Source organism: Tetranychus urticae, chromosome 2 (genome assembly GCF_039701765.1).
Source record: "Tetranychus urticae isolate SD_2017Ah chromosome 2, NJAU_TeUrti_SD_1.0, whole genome shotgun sequence".
Taxonomy (NCBI): domain Eukaryota; kingdom Metazoa; phylum Arthropoda; class Arachnida; order Trombidiformes; family Tetranychidae; genus Tetranychus; species Tetranychus urticae.
The window spans coordinates 24,184,600-24,202,021 of NC_142959.1; the positions used below are offsets into that span (position 1 = coordinate 24,184,600).

The window sequence follows — 17,422 nt, forward strand, 5'->3', positions numbered from 1 at the left end:
TGAGTTAGTTGCCTCCTCAGGGTTGAGCCTCCTGGACTATCTCATCCTCCCTTCCTGGTGGATTTCCAGCTAAGCTGGATAAAGCCTAGCACCTATGGGTCGATAAAACACCTAGAAAGGTCATACAGCTAAAGCTATCGCGGCTGGTCCAAACACGAAAATCTATCAACTTATCCCTGACTACTTATTTCAAATTAGTGTGTTTAAGTACCCAAAACTCCCAGCTTAAGCACATTTACAATACAACTTACAAATTGTTTTCTACTTATTGTATTGTCTAACAGTTTTTGTAAGTTTTGGTTAATCAAATATCATCTGAATATTTCGTTTTAATTGTTTATTGATAGAGATGATAAAACTTTTATTGAAAGTTGGGATTGTAAATTATTAATTAAGTATAATCTGAAAAGTGACTGTCAATCAATAAAATAAACTCAGTTTAATGGTTAAAATATTTGGCATTGAAAAAGAAGAAATGAAGAAAAAATGAAATATCAAAATAGATCAATGATTAGCTGATGCTCAAGATTCAGTGCACAATTGTAAATTTATTTCAATATCAATATGAAACACTTTACTGGACAAATTCAGGGATCTTGTTCATTGTTGAAGACAAATCTTACACTTGAAATGCATTTCTTAATAAACTGTTATTATATGCAAACCTTTGATTTTCAGACACTCAGTCAATTCAGTTTGTTTTCATATTTCATTACAGTTAGTGTTATTATGATCATGATTGCTGGTAGTTTGATAAAATTCATCCAATTGATCGATTGAAGAAAAAAGAAAGAGAATAAACCTTGGAAATGATCGTTAGTTTCTAATAGCAACAATAAAAGTAGTCAATATGGAATTGATGATACAAACTGACTGTAAAAGGTTGACTAGGCCATTTCAAGTGTAAAGGTAAAAAAGCTGTTGAACAATAATTATAATTGATTTTGATTACTGCTATAGTTTACAAAGTTAAATTGTCTTGTGTGATACGATCTTGTTATTAACCTTTTGTCTATCAAAAAACACGAATCTTAATATTTTTGTCCAGTGTGTCACCATTTTGCCTCGTTGTTTATATTTCCATATCTTTCATTTTCCCGTTGTTTCTCTTTGTTATTCACAATATTTTTAATTATTTAAACAACTTTGGTTAATTTAGCCTTGTGATTTATTAATTTTTAAACGTTCGCCTTTACCTTGTCACCAGAATTCTAGGTTAATAGATCAATTTTTCTCATAAACTGATCTACATGTCTCGATTTTGTTTTCATCAATAAATCAACTGTTGAGTTCCCTGTTGTTTTACCTCTTCCTTTTTCTTCACCATTGCTCTTTTTATTATTGTACTGGTTGTTGATCTGTTTATCATTACCTTTGCCCGCAATTGTTTTAAAACATGGTCATTTCATCTCATCATATTGTGACTTTAATCTCAAAGTAAACCTAAACTTTCTACTTAAATCTGCGCAATTGGTGTTTAGTAAAGTACCGGTTCGATGTGGTTATTTTGTGACTTTTTTGTCAGCTCAATGGATTAAACCTTAAGAATCTTGTAGTCAGCTATAGCGATGAGTTATGTCTTCAGAGGCAGTCAAAGTTATAGTTCGATGCCGGCCTCTCAACCAGAGAGAAAAGGACTTGAAATGCAAAGTAAGCATCAGATTTTCATGTCTTCTTTTCCTAAGAAAATTGGTTCAATCGATTTCCATTGATAAAGTGTTTTACAATGAAATTTTATGTTTTCGTTCATTTTTAACTCTCCTAATTCAGGTTATTGTCCAGATCAACCCTGCTCTTGGCCAATGCAGCATCATTAATCCTCATGACCCAGAAGCCCTTCCCAAGCCATTTACATTTGATGGCGCTTATTTCGTTGATTCTACGACAGAACAGATTTATAACGAAATTGTATTTCCCATTGTTGAGGTAAGTTTATTACCAATGTTAACAAAAACAGTACAAACATGTTACGACTTTTAATATTATGAAAGTGATTGAAAGTACTTAATGGTGATATTAAATTGTTTTTATTGATTTTTATGCAAAACAGTTATAGTAATACAACTTATTTAACGAGTTTAAAATGTTGTTTTCAAATTCTATGCAAGAATCGACACAAATGGACGAAAACGGGTAAAAATTAGTTTCTTTCAAATTTAGACTCTATGGGTTTTTAGGGGAGTGGAAGCTGAGTCCATTTACGCGATTTAAAGATCTCTCTGATGAACAGTCTTCGAAATCATCGTGTTCTATCGATTTATTACAATTATGGGAACAGTGAATGATTATGGATATGTGTCCATTTGTAGGCAATTAAACATTATTAAGTAATTGTTATTATAATGGGCATTTTAAAAGATGATTTGGTTACATTTAGATATATTATATTATATATATAATATATAGACCACATTTATTTAGTCTTCGATTACATGGTCCATTCGGGAATAAACTGAGATTTTCCACTGATTCAACAAACATTTAGATGTAATGTAAAGAGGTTTGTTGCTAAAAAGACACAATAAACACAATTGTAGCATTTTTGCACAAATTTACACAAACACTGCAAGAAAAATGGACAAAAACGCGTAGAAATTAATTTCTTTCGAGTTTAGACCTTGTTAGTTTGTAGGGAAATCAAAACGGAGTCGATATGTGCTATTCAATAGTTTCTCTGGTCAACAGTCTTCGAGAAAACCGAGTTCGAAGTTGAAACTTTGATCGCTTTTATTACAATAATGGAAGCTAATTTTTTCATGAAACTAACATTGCTAATGTAACTTTTGATAGTTAACCAGAAAATGAACTTATTTTTGTAAATAAAATTTTCTGTTCAAAATAAAACGGATAAGTTCGAATTTGAGTTAAATCACCCGATCTCTGTGAATATGACAGTTAGAGAACTGAAACTTATTATTCGTCATTAAAATTTGTATGCACACATTATGTAGCGAATAAATTATTCCCTTCATCAACGGTTCTTTCGATTTTACACTTTGGCCTAAAAACTTTGACCCTCGATAAATCGATAACGGTAACATCTACAATCATTATTTTTTGGCTGAACATTAGATTTTATTATGGACTATAACAATAGAAGAATGGTTAACGAAGAAATTTGTGCTAATTCATTTAATAATGAATCTTATTCCAAGACATCATAAGTAACCATTTACTTTGTTAATCTGGTATCAAATCTGTCAACCCAATTAATACAATGTTATAACTAATCTTGTATGGTCTTTAATAATTTAACATTGCAATATTTTATAGCCAATAATATCATGTCATGTTTGGCCAAACAATGATGACTGTAGAGGCTACCGTTCTCGAAATATCCAGGGTCAAAGTTTTTAGGCCAAAGTGTAAAATCGAAAGAACCGTCGCTGAGCGGAAGAAATTATTCGGTACAAAATGTGTGCATACAACTTTTAATGCCGTAATATAAGTTTCAGTTCTCTAACTGTCATATTTACAGAGATAAGTCGATTTAACTGCGAATCGAACTTATCCGTTTTATTTTGAACGGGAAATTTAATTTGTGAAAATAAGTGCTTTTTCTAGTTAACTATAAGATGTTACATTAGCAAAGTGAGTTTTATGGAAAAATCTGCTTTCATTATTGAAATAAAAGCGATCAAAGTTTCAACTTCGAACTCGGTTTTCTCGAAGACTGTTGATCATAGAAACTAATAAATAGCACAAAAAGACTCAGTTTTTGTTTCTTAACAAATTAGACGAGTCTAAATTTGATTGAGGTTCATTTTTACCGAGTTTTGGCCATTTTTCATGCAGTGTTTGTGTAAATTTGTGCAAAAATGCTACAATTGTGTTTATTGTGTCTTTTTAGCAACAAACTTCTTTACAATATATCTTAATGTTTGTTAAATTAGCAGAAAATGTCAGTTTATGCGCGAATCGACCATGTAATTGAAGACTAAATAAATTTGGTGCATAGCTCGAAATGTCTTGCAGTCTTCTGAATCTAATGAAACCAAATCATCTTGTTAAACGGCCATTAGAAAGTTGCTTTGTAACCAGAATTCAATACCAGTGTACTTTGCCTAAAAATGTACAATTATCCGTCTGTATTTTTGGTAACAATCATTCAATTACTTCATTAAACCCTGAATGGTCATTTAACAAATTTATATTTTTACCAGAGTGTTACCGAAGGATACAATGGAACCGTATTTGCTTACGGACAGACAGGATGTGGTAAATCATTTACTATGCAAGGAATCACAACTCCGGCAAGCCAAAAGGGAATCATTCCTAGAGCATTTGAGCACATTTTTGAAGCCATAGCCGCTACCGAAAACACCAAATTTCTAGTTCATGCGTCTTATCTTGAAATTTACAATGAAGAGATTCGTGATCTTCTTGGGACTGACTCAAAGAAAAAGTTAGATCTGAAAGAAGCTCCTGAACAAGGTGTTTTTGTCCCAGGATTATCATGTCACCCAGTACATGATGTTAAACAATGTGAACAATTAATGGAACTGGGATGGAAGAATCGTTCTGTTGGAGCAACTTTGATGAATGCAGACTCATCACGGTCACATTCAATATTCACAGTTCAACTAGAGCGAATGCAAACTGGTGAAATGGCTGATTTTGATACAACTATACGCAAAGGAAAATTGAATCTCGTTGATTTGGCTGGAAGTGAAAGACAGGCTAAAACAGGGGCCACTGGAGATCGATTGAAAGAGGCAACAAAAATTAATTTGTCTCTTTCTGCTTTGGGTAACGTCATCTCAGCACTAGTCGATGGTAAATGCAAACACATTCCGTATAGAGATTCAAAGTTGACTCGTCTTCTGCAGGACTCATTAGGAGGTAACACGAAAACTTTGATGGTTGCTTGCCTTTCACCGGCAGACAATAATTATGATGAAACCCTTAGTACACTGAGGTATGCCAATCGTGCCAAGAATATTCAAAACAAACCAACGATAAATGAAGATCCGAAAGATGCTTTGTTACGCGAGTATCAAGAGGAAATTCAAAGACTCAAATCTCTGCTATCGACATCAACAGTTTCTCAAATAAGTAAGTTTTCAAAGAGTTTATTCAGCATTTTGAGTGTCACATCCTTTATTATTTTTACAGAATCTTCTTAAAATTAGAATTGTTATTAAAGTTTAATAATATTATATTCTCATGACTTTTTCAGGCTCAAATGTAATTGATAATGATGTACTTGACAAGATAAAACAAGAATACGACCAAAAAATGCAAGAATTGGTTGAAAAACATAAAGAGGAACAAGCTAGAAATGCTCAATTGAAGAATGATATGAACAAATTGAAAGAAACTATGGAGCAAAGGTTGATTCGGGAGGGAAATGAGGCCATAATACACAATGAAGGAGATCCTGATGAGTTGATTAATGAGACTCCAATTCAAATCAATGGACCAATGGTTTCACCGGTTTCAGATCTAGACCGAGAAAAGGGAAACATCGCACAAATTCAAGCTGAAACAATAGAAAGGATTCAAGCACTCCAAGAGAGAATGGTTGGAGGTGAAAAGGCAAATGATCCAGAATTGAAAGAAAAGCGAACAAAGAGAAAAAGAATCGCTGAAAGACGAATGGCCGCAGTTTCTGAAGCTCTTAAAAAGCTTGATGATGATGACCAGTTGTTGCTCAAAGCTTACGGTGATATTACAGAGGAATTAAGGGCCAGAACAGCTTTACTGAAAAGAGCCAAAAGAAAAATATCAACCCTGGAAAGTGAAGTAAAAGATTTACAAAGTGAATTTGAAACGGAAAGGACAGATTACTTAGAAACAATCAGACGGCAAGATCAACAAATAAAACTGTTGGCCCAAATTTTGGACAAAATTCAACCTTGTGTTCGTAAAGATTGTAATTATGCCAACATCGACAAGGTTAAAAGTGAAAGCATCTGGGATGAAGATTTACAGAAATGGCGTCTACCCGAATTGCTTGTAACCAGAACTAAACTTCCTCCACCTCCAGGCTCGACACCATTGATTGGAAGCAGTTTTGGTCAGGTGGGCCGAATTCAGCCCGGTGGAAGGGAAAAATCTCTATTTTCTCGATCGATATCGCCAGGAAGAAGTTTCTCTTCTAATAATGTTGATGATATGATTGATGAAGAGGATAAAGAATCTCTCTCTGAATTTCGATTACTTCAAAAGTTTGAGAAAGGAGCGGAAGAAAATATTGCAGCAAATTATTTCAAGCCAAAAAGACGAGAAGAGTTGCTGAACAATGTTCGTAAAGTTACTAATCGTAAGTTAAAGTTTTTATCAAAAAATTATCGCGCTTTGCTTTTCAAAACTGGTTTTATCCATTTACTTTGCTCTGCTTTGCTTTGCTTCGTGTTTTTTTTATATTTTGAGTTCGGTTTGTTTTGCTATTTTATGTTTCTTGTTGGATAGAAATTTTGTCTCACAAATATTAGTTTCACAGTCACCGGAGCAATCAATGGAATCAGGCCAAATCGATTAACTGGGTTACATGGCTCAAAAAGTAATTTATCCAATGGAAATAACCTTATAAGCAATAGCCAAGAAAATCTGAACAACAGTTTAAAGCCGATTGGTAATTTTGGTAAATCGATGACCACTTCAATTGTTCAACACGAATCACCGTTATTAGCTAATTCGTCCATTTCAACGCCAACATCTACAAATCAATCCACAATAACGAATGTAAATGATAATCAAGGAGATAGAAAATTAAGTAAATCTTTACCGAGCACTCGGAATGGTAAAGAAGATGATTTTTTCAGTGGATCATTAAGTGCTGGTGAATTACCGAGACGTCCATTTAGGTTACAATCCATTCGAGTTGGAAGAAAAGAAGGTGAGCTTGGGATTCGATGATAAAACCTAATTACTAATTCAAATAATCTGTATTTTTTTTAAATTATCCAGGATTAGAACCAATCAATGGAGTCTCAATGATGTAAAAACATAAATAATTATAATGTTTGTTGTTTAAGTTAAATATTTTCAACATTGCTCTGGTATCAATATTTAATTTGTTTACTGTTGAACTAAAAATATGACCAACTATTGATTGTCCATTTACAATTGATATTATTTTGAATTGTATTTTGAATAGTAATTCTGTATCTAAATAAAGTTTAAGTAATAAATTGCAATCTAATCAGGATCTATCCAAGGCTGGCAAATGTGTAGGCCGGGATTTGTAGATGGCCGTAAGCAATGCTTCAATTTTGAAGCGATTAACAGCAATCAATTCGAATATTAATATAAACAGAATCACGCTGATTGATGTTGGACTTGACACAACTGTTGAGGTACGATCATCTAAATTTCGTACTGTGCTGACATAATAAAGCTGCTCAGATATAATTAATACTTCAGCTCCTTAATTTTTGTCACACATAATATGAAAGTAAATTAATGATGTATTAGTTGAATATTAAGAATGGCTTAGCAGTTCGAAAAAAAGTCATTTTATGAAATGAACCAGAAATATTGGAATGAGAAAGATCTTGAAAGAAAGCTAAATCAATGGTATTTAATTTAAAATTAAATGCTGTGAGAAAATTAGTTGCCATAACAAATGGAATACAAATCTGAGATTAAAGCTTAAAGTCAATTTTAATGTCAATGTTAATCTTTTATGAACATTTTTGATCGTAGATGATGAAATTTCCATCTAGCATTACAATATTTCATAGTTATAAATTGTATGATAATTGTACAAATGCTATTTATAATATAATTATGAAACCCATTTTTATTCATAGACACAAAGTGGTTATAAAATTGTATGCTCAATGTCAGCACAAGTTTAGGGTAAGATTAATGTATCTTTAGCTAGTGAAACAGCTAGTTGACTTTTGATACGCATTAACCAATCAATTTGATGGGAAACAATAATTTTGGTCAAGCAATTGAATTAAACTCTGGTTGATGGTAAAAGTTTTTCCTTGAAAAGATCTCAAGCTTGAAAAATGACAAAATAATCACACCAATATGTCCATGAGCATACAAGTTTTGGGTCAACAAAATAGATCCTCCCATTAATCAAAATATGGTACCAGCGTCTTTATTGATTTCAGGTTAAAGCAACCAGAAAATGAGTATTATAAGGTGTATAAGAGTTGAAATGAGATAGGAAATATATGAGTTGATGAAAATCTACTTCTATGAATCAGTAGGAAGCCATGGAAAGAAGATGAGGAAAAGCCTGAAGAAAACAAGATAAAAGTATATGAATAGACTGAGTTGGCATAAAATCGATTTTGCTTCGTTGAAAAAGGTACTTACATGACGCATGTTTAGTAATTTTGACAATCCTTATTGCATGTTTATCATTTGAGAATTCACTCTGATTCAGTATCATTATTGTTTCATTTCATTCTACGGCATTCTGTTGATCAATTTTCCAACCATTAGTTTATTTTCATCCGTAAGCAGTCACTTTAACAGTCGGCAACTTTTAACTTCTTTGTTATTGTATCTCATTTTGATTGGTGACATTTCTACCCAACGATTATTCGATATTTCTGTCCAACAAATCCATCCTTGTTATTATTGTCTTCCTTGTCCAAACCTGCCTGAAATAGAAATAATAATCAGAGATTAATCAATCATATATTCAACAGTTCTTGGTTCTTTGAACTTTACATCAGAAAAAAAGTGAAAAGTGCAAAGGTTTATCAAAGGTTTATTTAAGTGCGTCTGATTGTTACCTTTTTTAAACCTGCATCTTAATTTTTATTTATACCCAAATCATTGAATCATTACAATCTTAAATTCATTGATTGTAATTTTGTCAACCTAAATCTCTTCATCAACGTTCATTTATTTTACAGATAAACCACTTTTTTGTGATAGTTTAGTCTGTTACATTGAATGGCTATCAACCTCAAGGCAAACACCGGTTGTGAAAGTGAGTATTTCATTATTCATTACATACCTTTTATATAACATGAACTTTGAACTTCACACGACTTATCTATACTTACAACTGTCAGTAAGAATTCATCTGTTGTTCATAACTCATCGTTTATACATTTGTCTGCGTTGTTGAGTTCATTTAAGATTCATTATCAAGGTAGGGAAAACTCTGAATACATTGTAAATTTCAAAATTTAACATTGCTTTCAAAGCAGTGAATAAGTTGATGTACTTTAGACAAGACTAAGCCTTTTATGTCTATCAATAATATGATGAATGATGAGTCTTTAAAATATTTACATGAAAGATCGTAAATTTCTTGAGTTGAAGCCAACAGATTAAATAGCTTTCTTCTGGTGTAAGTATAAATAGACTGCAAGTATTAAAGTGAAAGTTATTATGAGAAACATCATCATATAAAATGTATAATAATGAAAAAAAGTGTGAAAAGGATGAAATAATAAATACCTTGTTATTTGAAGTGAAGCTAAATATACAAATTGGTTAAAAGAGTTGGCTCCAGGAACAACATATTTTTCATTTCTTTGTACAAAACTCATTGACTGTAACATTTGGTAACAATTAACAACACTGTAATTTTGTTTACCAGAAAGTGTCAAAGTATTGAAACAATTGGTACCAAACAAATCGATCCACGGATCACCTTCATCCGATTCTGAAACCTGGAAATGTGCTTTTTCCCCTGATGATACTTGCTTTGCTTGGTCGGCTGGTCATAGATTGGTAACCATACTTCCTTGCTCTGACATAACAGCCAAGTAAGCCGCGCTAAATTTGATTATTGATATCCATTGAACCATTTAATTGCTAAAAATAGTCATTTCAATAATTAATTTCCTATTCATTGTATTAACCATTGGGTAAAGATTGTCAACTTCATCTGATTCTTTTTATAGATGCGTGTGTATAATTTATTTTTATTGATTGGAATCAGACATGCGAAAATTTGCTCTCGTTAAAGTAATTGTTATTGGCAGCTACTTACCATCAGCCTTTACCTTAGGTATTATACTTGTTGGACAGCTAGAGTTACGTCTAGTGTTTCAATTTTATAGTGATATAGGGATATAAACGACACTAATTTATTCACCAAGGATAGTTTGAATGAAAAGTGAGTTTGATGAAGTGTTCAGGAAACACACATTTAGTCAATCCTGAACCAGTTTTAATTGAATCTGTCAGTTGAAATAAACGATGTCATTACCAGAGTTGCCATGGTTTGTCAGAGTTACGAAACTCGCAAAAGTTTTCATGAAAATATTCATCCGTATAAAATGACTAGATTTGATAATTGCATTAAAATAGATTAACACCCATGAATAATATCCATTCAATATTGATTCAAATGAATCCAAAAGTCTGGATCAAAACAATGTATTGTGGCTCTTGCTAGGGATAGATTTCCATACTAATGCAATGCTTTCCATTTTTTCGGTTTTATTTACAGTGGAAATTAAATTCACTGTTTTATCGTTTTAATTGTAAACCTTTATTTTTGTTTCTCTTATTATGTTTAGTTAGTGGTTTTATTGAAATTTGATCTAATCGCCTTTTGTCCTTTCTTTTTTAGGCCCTGTCGTAAATCTCGATTGGTTCCAATCACAATTGATTGCGGTGATCTTGTACGAAGTTTAAAATTTTGTAGTATCAAACAACTTGATTCAACTAAAAACTTTTGGTCTCGTTTTGCCCAATTTAAAGATTTTTTTCTTATAACTGGTCATGGAACTGGAAGGATTCGAGTTTGGGATCTCATTGCAGGTAAATTATAACATCTTATTACTCTCGTGCTCTTGTTGAGTTCAAGCAATGTGTTATCTTGCTTGGCCTTTGTGTCATTATATTCTTGTGTAATTTTTTCACAACAATTTTATCTCACACTTTACAGGAAAAATATTGTTGGAACTTGTTGCTCACAAAGACATTGTTACGGATATTTCATTGTTACCATGTTCGAATCAAATCATGGCTTCCACCTCTAACGACGGTTTCCTTAAAATTTGGAACTTGACAGAGGAAGGTAATTTGATTGAGACTCTCAAAATAGATGGTAAACCTTTAACTTCTTGTTGTTGGTCACCCAATGGCAAATTTCTTGCGGTAACTGGAGCAAGTAAGCTGGTATGTTAAATTCATAAATAGTAAACAGTTATAGTATGAACTTCTCATTCTTTCATTTATAATATGGAAACAGGTTCATGTTTATGATACTACTGAGTTTAAAGTAGTCTACGTTCTAGCCGGCCATCAGCACAATGTTTCAAGCTGTGATTTTTCACCAGATAGCAGTCTTCTTGCAACTGGCTCATGGGATGCTCGAGTCATTGTCTGGAACGTTGCTACCGGGAACAAGCTCAAAGAGTTCTTGTAAGAATTTATTCATCTCACTATGCCTAAACGATTCTAGTTTCTCATGCTAATTGTCATACTTTAAAATTTATAGTCATTTACAGCCTCCTCCGAGGTCGATTTACGCGGCTGGAGAAAATGGTCACTTTATAAGGCACTTGTCTTTCTCTCCTGATGGTGGTCATATTGCCTCGGTTGCGGACGATGGGTACGATTTGTGATTTTTGAATGTAGGCCATAAATTAATAATGACTTTATATTTTGTAATCTATTAGATTCTTCCGAATCTGGGACTTGGACAATATTGAGAATCCAGAAGCAATTTCTCCTATTGACCAAGCTCTATGTTGTTCTTATTCGCCTTCAGGTAGTCTCTTAGCTATTGGGTAAGTCATAACCTTTTCCCTTGATCCCATAGCTTTTCAGTATTCAAAAGATATTTATATTTTTATATATTTTTTAGAACTCGTCTTGGGACTGTATCAATAATGGAACCAAGGGCGTGTGTTAAATCTCTGCTCTTCTTGTGTCGCTCAAGCCTGAAAAAGACACAGGAATCAACGGATGTAACTAACTCAACAATCATACCTAATACGCTAGTTGAATACCTAAATTACAAAGAATGTTAAAAAGCAAATGTTGAAGCTTTCTTTCAGTGCTCTTTATTATGTTTCTGCATTTACTGATTTAATTAACAATAAATTGACATACCTTTAAACATGTTACCGAATCAAACTTTCTGAATTATAAACATTTACTATTCACTTACAATTTGCCTTTTCGACCAAACACTTAAAAATCCCACAATTTATTAATTGGTGACGAACATTAATGGTGGAATGAGAAATCAAAATATTAGTCTAAAAAAGGTGATGGCGACAGAGGAAAGGCCTTCTTTGCTCTTTCTTTTCAGTAAAATTTGCGGCAAATCATTGAATCCCTTTATCTGTCATGTAATCCTGAATGATGTTCTGATGCAATTGCATAATATTGAGACCATTTTTAGCTCTTATGATAGTTTCACTTAATTTTAATCAGATATTTTCTCAATTTGTAGTTCATTTGGAACTGTATAGCTCTCGAATCAAAAAACATGATGAATAATTCAGAATTTAATTTTCCATTGCTGAATATTTAAGTTCATGAATGACGTATCTCTAAAGCTTCAAGGCTTCAACTTCTTTGGTTAATCTATGATTATCGATGCACATATTTAACTTTCATATTGGGTCGTCTAAAAGTTCCTGAATTGACTTGAAGGCTATAATTAAAATTTGATATGAGCAAGAGATTTATTTCAATATTGGATCAGACACTAAATTGTCATTGCTTATCCTGAAAAGTAACTCACCTGATAAAATGGAATAATGCCGAGTCCCTCTTTGTTTTCCTCAATTAAGTCAATTCATTTAATGCTCTGATAATAATAAACACTCTTACTAAGCAGTTGCAATATTCATTCAATTAAGAGTTGTTCAAGTTGATTTGTGTCATTTTCAAGGATCTTAATTTTTCAAAAATAGAAAGGAATTGTAAAAGTTTACTTTTCACAGATAAGTTGAGTATCCAAGCAATATGCCTCTGAATTACGTATCAATTGATAAAGCTTTTCTTCGGTGATTTCTTTATTGAACAGGTTGAAATGAACACGTGAAATGATATCATAGTCTCATTTGAGCTTTTAATTACTAAATCAAGTTTCAAAATCTAAGAGGCAAGGATGATCAAGTGAGCTCACAGTTACATAGTTAATCTATCATGATTTAAATCATACTCAAGGTGAAACTTATTGCGAGATCTTTTAAATAAAGCTTCAGCGATTCAAACAAATCACACATTTTCATTATGGATATCTCATTCAAAGGGAAGCGTGCTCTTGTTACTGGAGCAGGAAGAGGCAAGTTACCATTTTTTGTTAATTGTTTGATTTAATTTCTATTTATATTTAAATAATTATTTAAATTTCATTTTTGTTTAGGCATCGGTCGCGCCACTGCTAAAAGACTCGTCCAGCTTGGAGCAGCTGTTGTAGCCTTGAGTAAAACCAAAGAGAACCTCGATTCGCTCAAAGAAGAGGTAATTTTTATAACAGTGATTTTACAACGATTATAACTAATTAATTTATATTTAAACATAGCTACCTGAGATTGAAATTGTACAATGTGATCTTGCTAATTGGGAGGAAACTCGAAAGGCTGTTTCAGCTCTGGAAACAATCGACCTTCTTGTAAACAATGCTGGTTATGGAGCTTCTGTCCCGATCGGTCAAATTGATGAGCAACTCTGTAATACGTAAGTTAATTTAACTTTTATTATTTAAAAATGACTAGAAATAATTGGTGTAATATTGTGCTGTTTTATTTTTAACAGACTATTTGATATTAACGTGAAATCAGTTATCAATGTAACACAAGAAGTTACTAGAAAATTGGTTGCTGCTGGTAAACCTGGGTCAATTGTTAATGTATCAAGTCAAGCTGGAATTGTTGCTTTACCAGATCACCTTGTTTATGGTGCATCCAAAGGAGCTGTTGATCAAATCACTCGAGTTACCGCATTAGAATTGGGACCTTCAAACATAAGATGCAACTCTATCAATCCTACTGTTGTTGAAACTGATATGGGTAAATTAGGTTGGTCTGATCCTGCTAAACGTGAATGGATGACAAGTAAAATACCTTTAGGAAGATTTGCGGCAGTAGATGATGTGGTTGATGCAATTGTTTATCTTCTCAGTGACAGATCAGCAATGGTCAACGGAATTACTTTACCAATTGATGGAGGATTTACAGCATGCTAATTGTTCCAAATGCAAAAATGCTTGATAAAATAAGACAAAATAAGATGCAAAAGGCCAATATTTTCTCTGAATTACAGAAAAATATTAAACGTAATGTAGACATTTTCATTCTGTTAGGGGCTCACATGTTTATTACTTAAATAGGAAGCTTAATTGTTAAAAATCGAGAAACGTTAATAAATATTCACAGCAAATAAACATAATTTTGTTCTGCCTTATTCTACACACGAAAATTTCAAACAAAAATCGAGTTCACAGTGTGAATTTGAATTGAATTGAACTAGATTGAATTTGATTGTATTATAAAACTCCTAATAAATAAAAATTACAGCAAAATAAAAAATTTACTGAATTATAAACAAAAGTTTATATACTAATGGTCCCTCAATTCCTTTCGGAAGTCTGCAATCTTGGTGTATTTTAATTATTTATTTAAATTGTGACTTAATTTGACAACAATCATGGTGAGTTATTTGTTTATTTTAGTAGTTTTTCTCATGTGAGTTAACCATTGACTAACTATTTTGTTATTCTGTCTATTCTAGGGTCGTGTTCGTACCAAAACAATCAAAAAAGCTTCACGTGTTATCATTGAAAAATACTACACTAGATTATCATCGGATTTCCATACCAATAAAAGAATATGTGAAGAAATTGCTTTAATTCCTAGCAAAAAACTTAGGAATAAGATTGCTGGTTTCGTTACACATTTAATTAAACGTATCGAGAAAGGACCAGTCCGAGGAATCAGTATCAAGCTTCAAGAAGAAGAAAGAGAACGTCGTGACAACTATGTACCTGAAGTCTCTGAAATTGATTTAGATGTTATTGAAGCTGACCCAGATACTATGGAGATGTTAAAGATGATGAGTATGGATACTATTCCAAGACTTCAACAAACTAACCTTACTGTGTTCAAAGGTTAATATAAATAATGATAATAATAACTACAATAACAACTGTACCGTCTAAATATGGACTTATACTTTTTTTGTGTCTTTAAGATTCATCTTGATTAAAACTTTTGGACTTCAATCAATTTATATTTCTGTTGATTCACGTTAGCAAAATTATACTGTTTTATATACGCTTGAAGCTTAAACTAAGAGTTCTGTTTAACTAAATTTCTTACTGCATTACACAGTAACAAACCTTTACTTTTGATCCACGAATATTTTGTCAAGTAAATGCGTAAAATAGCAATTTGAAAGGAACTTCAATAAATTAACGCAATCCATCAGAGGAATCACATCCAACTACAGATATTAGTCATGAACAAACCAGTCCATCGCCAGTAGATCAGTCAAATGAGCAAACCCTTGTGGTGGCTAATCAATCCGAAAAATCTTAATTTCTAGTGACTATCTTTCATCATTTCATACAGCCCATTTATGTTGGCTTTATCAAACGAAAGATACCTCATTCAGTTATGAATAGAAAAGATATGCCAGCTGAATTATTGCCATCCATCCAGAGAAATTCAATCACTTTATATTTCATGTTAAAATAATTGTTATAATAATTTGACTCCTCTCTTGCAGAATTTTTCCCCAATTTGAAGGCTTCCACTGTCTCAATCAGAAACCAATAGTTCTAAATTTTGGTTTGGCTAACAAAACATTGTAAAACATTCAGCTCAAGCAAAGCTGCCGTTTCTGAATAATGAAATCTTCTACAGAGTAGATTGAAAAATAATTCATCATGAAAATTCGTCAAACTTGGCATTTAATTGTTGAATCATGATTCTTACATGATTTTTGCGATTTTTCAAAAAAAAAATTGACTGTGATCTCTTGATCGATAACTTTGAGTGCTGTTTATTTTTCAATAAAGAATGTAAATTTGGCTAAAAAAGTCAACCTTTAATTTAATTTACCATTCTAGCTCGTTGCCAATTAGCCATTCAATTATCCAATTTTTAAACATTAGTTATGTGCAATTTATAATCAAATAAAACATTACAATATTTCATTTGGTTAGAGTGAGGGAAGTGACACTTAAAATACAATGAAAAGTTGCCCATCATTGTGTTTCGATTTTCAATTGATTCGAGTGAAAGCGTTTATTCATCCCCAAATAATAGACGGTATAATAGTATACATTTATATATGATATAATGTATGCATTTAGTGTGTGCTTATAAAGATGAGGCATCTTTTTGTTACCGGTGAGAACCCAAATGCAAGTTTATAAAGAGAGTGAAAGTTGACCTAACCTTAATGGAAGTGAAGAAAAGGTTGGGAAACTGGTAAAATAAGTCTTGGAAGGGATGAAAAGTGTCCTTGAACAAGCCTAACATGACCTTGAATGACTTTATGTGACCTAAATTTCACGGTCAACTGAGCACGATTAATGTTAATAACCTTTTTACACTGGTTCATTGCCCTTAACCGTCTTTCTGCGCATCCTTAAAGTCAAAAAGTGCTCAAGATTGTTTCCTCTTTCATCTCTTCACAGTTTAACAAGTTTTAGTTCAAATCATTCATCAATGATACAAGCTTGTTTAAATCAAATCAAATCAACTATAGTTAGTGCAGGGTTAAGTTAACAGAATCACAGATTATTTTCATAGTCTAACAGCAAGTACCAATATGATGGAACTTATTCAGTTCAGTTTTTTCATAATTTTAATTATTTTCAATCCAATTATGATTAACTACCTAAATTTAACTGTATTTTGAATTTATTAATTTATTAACATTTAAATACTCGGTTTTGCATATACGCAGTGGGAAATTTCGAGCTCTCGTATTGCAGGTCATTAGACAAATAAACTTCATCTGCCGAAGATGAAAATTTGGATCTGGGACATTCGACCCTTGAGGATGCTATGAGTCAAATTTCATTAAGATCTGCGGTGTGGGCCATACCGTAAAATAGGTGAACCCAGTGCTGACAATTTTCACTCATTCGTGTTTTATTGCAAAAAAGTACCCAGAAATACAGTGAGCTCTCTAAATGTCTTGAAGGTATTCTAGCGAACATCCAGGAACACTTGACTGGACCCAGGATAACCTTTTGGGCGCACTAGCTTTGGATGGTCAAACCCAGAATGTTTGCCTTGACTTTGGTCAAACTAGACTGATCATCCCAGATATTTTAATTTTGCTACTTAAATTATATTTATTTGAATTTTTAAAACATGATGTAACGCTGGTCAAGCTTAGTATGCCATAAGTCAAGTCAGAGCCACTCAGTCATATTTGACTATTGTCAGGGCTATTATTATACATTTGAAACTTGCATTTGTTTCTCTTGAATTTGTTTTTTTCGGATTTTAAATTTCATCGGATCAACATTACAATATAAACCTTACTACTAACTACTGTATTGCCGATG

General features: G+C 32.5%; 4 protein-coding genes and 1 long non-coding RNA gene across 6 annotated transcripts; 4 read left to right on the top strand and 1 right to left on the bottom strand.

Annotated features, from left to right (window-relative positions):
* The first annotated feature begins 876 nt into the window (after positions 1–876).
* Positions 877–7,136, top strand: Kif3C (Kinesin family member 3C). Of its 2 annotated transcripts, none has more exons than XM_025161975.2 (6): positions 877–1,650; positions 1,771–1,926; positions 4,164–5,055; positions 5,180–6,265; positions 6,446–6,841; positions 6,913–7,136. In XM_025161975.2, exons 1-6 carry the CDS (start codon positions 1,576–1,578, stop codon positions 6,945–6,947), a joined length of 2,640 nt encoding a protein of 879 aa, XP_025017743.1. In that variant the 5' UTR covers positions 877–1,575; the 3' UTR covers positions 6,948–7,136. The 2 variants fall into 2 exon arrangements, 1 of the variants encoding a protein (XP_025017743.1); XR_016198239.1 differs by having other exon boundaries at positions 898–1,650; positions 6,415–6,841.
* Positions 7,137–7,589: 453 nt separating this feature from the next.
* Positions 7,590–10,262, bottom strand: LOC107367585 (uncharacterized). The gene is made up of 4 exons (XR_001569923.3): positions 9,920–10,262; positions 9,382–9,741; positions 8,281–8,570; positions 7,590–8,200 (listed from the first exon to the last, which is right to left on the bottom strand). It is a non-coding gene; the product is annotated as an uncharacterized LOC107367585 (long non-coding RNA).
* LOC107367584 (WD repeat and SOCS box-containing protein 1) lies at positions 8,547–12,001 on the top strand. Its single transcript, XM_015935315.3, has 9 exons — positions 8,547–8,688; positions 8,829–8,905; positions 9,524–9,692; positions 10,505–10,695; positions 10,823–11,055; positions 11,129–11,301; positions 11,378–11,491; positions 11,559–11,669; positions 11,747–12,001. The coding sequence occupies exons 2-9, from the start codon at positions 8,869–8,871 to the stop codon at positions 11,910–11,912; spliced, it is 1,194 nt and encodes a 397-aa protein (XP_015790801.1). The 5' UTR covers positions 8,547–8,688; positions 8,829–8,868; the 3' UTR covers positions 11,913–12,001.
* A 1,125-nt stretch (positions 12,002–13,126) lies between these two features.
* Positions 13,127–14,286, top strand: LOC107367582 (L-xylulose reductase-like). The gene is made up of 4 exons (XM_015935313.3): positions 13,127–13,180; positions 13,262–13,359; positions 13,421–13,575; positions 13,654–14,286. Exons 1-4 carry the CDS (start codon positions 13,129–13,131, stop codon positions 14,081–14,083), a joined length of 735 nt encoding a protein of 244 aa, XP_015790799.1. The 5' UTR covers positions 13,127–13,128; the 3' UTR covers positions 14,084–14,286.
* Positions 14,287–14,489: 203 nt separating this feature from the next.
* LOC107367583 (small ribosomal subunit protein eS17) lies at positions 14,490–15,118 on the top strand. The gene is made up of 2 exons (XM_015935314.3): positions 14,490–14,547; positions 14,629–15,118. Exons 1-2 carry the CDS (start codon positions 14,545–14,547, stop codon positions 15,007–15,009), a joined length of 384 nt encoding a protein of 127 aa, XP_015790800.1. The 5' UTR covers positions 14,490–14,544; the 3' UTR covers positions 15,010–15,118.
* Positions 15,119–17,422: the final 2,304 nt, after the last annotated feature.